A 6,012-nucleotide genomic window follows, 5' to 3' on the forward strand; every position below is an offset into this window, starting at 1 on the left:
CGACAAGTCCTCGAAGCTCTATCTCTACTCCTCTCCTTGCCTGATCCCTTTCCCATTCGTTCATGCCGCCGCTGCTCAGCACCTTCCGAGCTATCTCATGGTGCGGTCCATGGGCCATGGCCTATCTGCACGAAGAGTGCTAGGACAGATCGATCCTTCATAAAGAACGCGGCAGGCTTCTAAAGGATTCAGCAAAGAGACAAATTTATTGTCGATCCTTCATAAAGAACACGGTAGGAAACATGAAACTTACAAACCGGAAACAAATTTATTGTCGATCCTTCATAAAGAACGCGGTAGGAAACATGAACTTTAAGGAATATTTAGAATGCTTACAAAGTTCCATCATGAAATCACATTGATAGAAGTCATGGCAAGAGAAAAACAAAATCGATGCTCTGAAAATGAGATGAAACATTCCTTAAAATTTACCACAAAAAATCAGATTTTTTTTTAAAAATATCTATTTTTAAGAATTTACTGTCCATCCAGGAGCATTTGAGCTTGCGAGTAGACACTCGGTGTCCGTTGGGGGTATTTGTTTCCTTTCTTACATATGCTAACTGTTACTTGTATAGAAGATATATGCATATCTGACTTAGTACTTACTACCTCAATGCAGGTTAATGTTTTTGCAGCGCTGGACCCATTGGGTACGTACGTAGTTGGCTTGCTGCATAACTACTAGTCACGGCATTATGGACATGCTGGCAACTAGAACCACATGGTTGGCCATAGGTATCCTTTTCATAATTGTAGTAGGCACCAAGATTTTAAGATGGAAAAGCAGTGTCCATCCATTGTCCACAAGACCACCTCCACCTATCGTGAATGTCCTTGGTCTCTTACCTTCACTCTTTATCAAGGGTTTTGGGGTTACAATCAATGATTTGTACACAAAGTTTGGCAGTGTATTTACAGTAAGTTTGTTTGGACCAAAGATAACCTTGTTGGTTGGACCAGAGGTCTCAACTCATTTCTTCCAAGGGTTGGAGTCAGATATTGACGTTCGTAAATTTATGGAGGTCACCATTCCCATCTTTGGCCAAGAAGTTTTTTATGGTGTAGATACCGCAACTTGCAGTGAACAATTAAACTTCATCGTTGATGCGCTAAAGCCTTCCAAGCTGCGGAGCCTCGTTGATCCCATGTCTCAAGAAGTAGAGGTACACCTAAATAAACCTTCATTTATTTATCTACCCTATGGCTTTTCTCCAATCTCGCTAATTTATTTTGTGGTTTCATATATTCCCGAACACTCCTCTTCCAGAGGTAGTTTGCTTCCGTAATTCCCTTACTTAAACTAAGTTTTTTGTACTCAAAGGTGACAACATGTACTACATTTGTTTTTACAAAAAAGAAATATGCATGTACTACATGTGCATATGATAGCAACGATGATATATAATTTAACATAAATATCTTTTATGGGAATATCATGAGAGCAAAAGAATTGAGTTTACCTGGTCAAATCAGCCCACAAATCACAAGTCTAATAAACCAAAATAACATAGTATTAGATTAGCAAGATGGCGTATGTGTTGGACCTGGTTTCAACATTTGTCATTAGTTTTTGGTTAGCAGATGTAGATGAAAAAAAGTAGTGATACCATGCATGTGCGCTGCACTTGGCTGATGGCTTTCTTATACTACTGTGCAGGCCTACTTTGCAAAGTGGGGACAAGATGGCATAGTTGACCTTAAACATGAACTCGAGCAGGTACTCATGTTTATCTCAAGTCGGTGCCTACTCGGATATGAGGTTCGAGACATGATGCTGGAAGAAGTATACTCATTATTCCATGACCTTGCAAATGGCTTGAACTTTCTCAGTTTCTTGTTCCCATATACTACAACCCCGAGAAACCGCCGACGAGACAAGGCACACATCAGGCTGAAAGAAATTTTCACTGCAACCATCAGGTCACGTAGAAGCTCCGGCCGAGTCGAGGACGATGCACTGCAGAGGTTGATGAATTCCAAGTACAAAGATGGTCGCTTTACAACCGAAGCAGAAATTTCTGGCATGATCATGGGCCTCGTCGTTGCCGGACACATCTCAAGCACTAGCACTAGTACATGGACTGGAGCTTGCATGTTGAGCAACACCAAGTTCTTAATAGCTGCCATGGAGGAGCAAAAACATATCATTAGCAAGTACAAGAACCAAATAGGCTACGAAGCCTTGTCGGAGATGGATACCCTGCATAGATGCATCAAGGAGGCAATTAGAATGCATACATCAGCACCAGTTTTAGTTCGCAAGGCACATACAAAATTCAGGGTGCATACCAAGGAAGGCGAGGAATATGACATACCTGGGGGGCATAATATTCTAGTCCCTACTGCACTCAACAATAAGCTAGCACACATTTACAGTGACCCTCATCTGTATGACCCGGATCGGTTTGGCCCTGGAAGAGAGGAGGACAAAGTTGGTGGCAAGTACTCTTTCACAACATTTGGTGGTGGAAGGCATGTTTGCCCTGGCATGGCCTTGGCATACCTACAAATTAAGGTGATATGGAGCCATTTGTTAAGAAATTTTGAGCTCAAGCTAATATCTTCATTCCCTAAGGCTGATGGGAGCAAGATGAACCAAGAGCCTAAAGGAAAAGTAATGATAAGTTATAAGCGACATCAACTTCTGTGATGCTAGTTGTTGTTAAAGTAGTAATGTTTATCTACCTATTTGTCTGTTTGCATTCAAGTATTTTTCATGTGCGAATTATGTGTAATCGTTCGCATATATTTTCATGTGTGGCGCCACATACCAGAGACGGAGGAGACCAAATTCGGCATCGCCAGGAGTCGATTGCCCCTAGTTATTATTAATTTAGAGTAAGAATTTGGGTATGGAAAGGTTCGTCCCGAAGAAGGTTTTCCTGCTGTCTCCAAATTCAGTTAGAGTTGTTTCATTTTACTCCAAGTTGTAATTGCTTTATAAGCCATCCCTAGTCGATCAATACAAGCTACCAAGTTGAATATATGCTCCCTATGTCGTCTTCTCTTTCCCCATGCGCCTTGTTTCTGATGTGCCCAGGGGAACCTATCCATGACCGGTCATAAATCGCAAATTGCAAATAGATGCGTGCAAGGCAAACTTCCACACCTTGCACGAGGTCCATGGAGAATTATAAGACATATATATTCAAACCGCAAATTATATGAAGAGGTGCTTGGAAACTTATAAGACATTTTAAAATTATCGGTGGTCTTTTTCTTTTCTTTTAGTAGCATTCTGACTGGATGGCCACTTGACCCAAATCACAGAGGGCATATGTAAATAAACTTTTAGACCAAAGCAGTCTGAAATAGAGGAAGGGGGTAGCTAGTAGTAATATTATAGCTAGGGAGTAGATAAACTAGCGGCAGTAGTATTACTCCGAGCCTTTGTGAACAACTTTATGATAGTTTTTATTAGAAGAATGTGTTTTTTTGCGAGAATATCAATGTTTCATCACTGGCTCTCTGCGATTCACTTTTGCAAATCAATAAAGCTTGCATGGAATGTGCAGGTATCGTCCCAACATCTGCTAGATTTCCATTATTATCTATGGCTATGTGCATCGTGTGATGCATAACCCGGGGGATACCCTCCTTCTCGAAAAAAAGATTTCCACTATTATCTACAACCTATATAGGTGTGTGTACCTTGCTCGAATTGGTAACTATGTTCAGAAGCCAAAATCATTAATCTATGTCTTCCAAACCTTTTTTCGGGAAACAACATCATATGATACCTTTCTTTGTACATGTATAATCGGCTGTGATGGTCAAGTAGATTGGTTCGTTCGGTTGCTTGCAATGTATAATCGGTTGTGATGATCAAGTAGATTGATTCGTTTGGTTGCTTGCAGTTGCACTTTTTGTGGTTTGCATGATCTCGCTAGCAAGATGTGATTCGGCAGAGCAGCAGGCTGTGGAAGTCGACCTGTCATCTTGCTCTAAAGTAAGTTGGTATCAACTGATGTGTCTGAAACAGGTAGATATCAATTCAATATAGGTCTGCTTGCACTGAGATAAAATGGGCCATTTTTATTTCTGATACTCTACCTATGATAATTAATTTTCTACCCTAGCAAATCAATCAAGAACAGGATTATGAATGTTACTTTAATTAGACAATACTCCCGCCGTCCGGAAATACTTGTCATCAAAATGAATAAAAGGGAATGTATCTAACGTATATTAGTTCTAGATACATCCCTTTTTATCCATTTTGATGACAAGTATTTTCGGACGGATGATGGCAACCCGCCACGTTTGGTCCACCGCCTGCCGACCAGTACACAACAAGTGTTGTTTATCACACTGATGCTAGTGATTGATAACCGTGGCAGGTCTTTTTTTCTGTTCTTTTTATTATTTTTTAGCTGTGTGTACCCTTGATCTCTTTGGACATTATGTTGGTATAGAGGCCGGGTGTAATTGGTATCTTCACGATATTAATATATTCTCTTTGTCAGAAAAAAAAATGATGATGTAAGTTAAAAGAGATAACGGTAGAAATCGTGGAGAGAGAGAGATGACCGCAGTACACCAAACTTTGGAATAATTCATGGCGCGTTTGGTTGCCCACAAAAGCTCAATCAGCCCGTTGTATGCAGCATCTTTTCGGTGTTGGCTGTTTGGTTACGTGCAAATATTGTTGGACCTGCATTGCATGGTTCTTAAAAGCATCTCTGGGCCTCTCTCCCTGGAAACGCCCAAAACGACCGTTTCCAGCGAGTCAGGCCCGAGCGATGCTCTTGAGCCCACGTGAGTGGCTCAGGCGAGACATGTCTGTATGTGATTTGCAGGTATTTTCTTCTAAGCACCTCTTTAAGCTCCTTCACCCCTTCTACACAACCATGCTTCGATTCACGATAAGTTGTACACGAAAAATATGCACCTTGATGTTATGATTCTATTCATGCGATCGGACCGTAGTTTTGTTCACTCTATATGTTAAATTGTGTGTTCATATTTGAAGCCGTTTTGGATGAATTTTGACAAATTCGTGACACACGGTTGACCTTTTGAAGTTTCCTTTGAGTAGTAGTTTCACCTCGCTGTTTGACATGACTTTCGTGTTGTGTGTTTTTTTGTTTCACTAATCATAGACGAGTAGATCTACATGTGACCAGTGTGTTGTCGTCGACGTAGGCCAGGAAGCAGCCCTCGCTCCTCCAGATGCCGGTGCGCCTGCTCGCGCCATAGCCAGTGAGCTTCTTGGCGGCCGTGGCGCCGTGGCATGCCAGACAGTCTATCGTCGCGGGGTCGCCTAGGCAGAGGCCACAGGCGAACGCCCTTCCACTGTCGGACTGCCGGGGAGCGACCCACGTCGGCGTGGCGGCTCCGTGTAGCGCTGGCCAAGAGCGGCAGGAGGACGGAGAAGAGGATGGCGGCGAGGATGGTGGTGAGCGCGCAGGCGGGCGCCATGGATGTGGGTGACAGCCCCTCATGCATGCCGGCGGTGACAGTAGCAGTGAGCCCATGGAGGAGGGCCACGAGTAGTGGCAACGAAAATTCTACTTTAACATCTATATTCAGTGTAGTTGTTAACTCCTAATCATAATGCATGCATGCAACCAAACACCGGGTAGGAAATGCTTGCAGTGCAGGCAACCTATATGCAAGTAACCAATCAACTTGCAAACGTTGTATTTTGTCTGTATCTTCTCAACCAGGCTCTAGTCATCCTGACCTTTTTTCCGTGCAACCTCTAAAAAACGGTGTAGGTAACCAAAAGCACTCTCAGTGGATACAAGACATGCCATCACTAGTAGAAAAAGGGCATATTGTCCCGATTGGTAAGGGTCTTTTGTCCCGGTTTTTGAACCGGGACTAAAGGGTCGTTACTAATGCCCTAACCCTTTAGTCCCGGTTCTTACACGAACCGGGACAGATGGGCCTCCACGTGGCCGGTGCGGCGAGCCTAGGCAGGAGGGCCTTTGGTCCCGGTTGGTGGCACTAACCGGGACCAATAGGCATCCACGCGTCAGCATTTCAGTGGCTGGGGTTTTTGTT

At 43.0% G+C, this 6,012-nt stretch overlaps 1 protein-coding gene across 1 annotated transcript in view; it reads left to right on the forward strand.

Annotated features, from left to right (window-relative positions):
- The window catches only part of LOC123100717 (obtusifoliol 14-alpha demethylase-like), a 4,778-nt gene extending 1,791 nt beyond the window's left edge, over window positions 1-2,987 (forward strand). The window contains exons 2-3 of the mRNA XM_044522603.1: window positions 623-1,166; window positions 1,661-2,987. Coding sequence (XP_044378538.1) covers window positions 699-1,166; window positions 1,661-2,653 — 1,461 coding nt within the window. The 5' untranslated portion in view covers window positions 623-698 and the 3' untranslated portion in view covers window positions 2,654-2,987. The remainder of the gene's footprint in view (window positions 1-622; window positions 1,167-1,660) is intronic.
- The last annotated feature ends 3,025 nt before the right edge of the window (window positions 2,988-6,012 follow it).

Source organism: Triticum aestivum, chromosome 4D (genome assembly GCF_018294505.1).
Source record: "Triticum aestivum cultivar Chinese Spring chromosome 4D, IWGSC CS RefSeq v2.1, whole genome shotgun sequence".
Lineage (NCBI taxonomy): Eukaryota > Viridiplantae > Streptophyta > Magnoliopsida > Poales > Poaceae > Triticum > Triticum aestivum.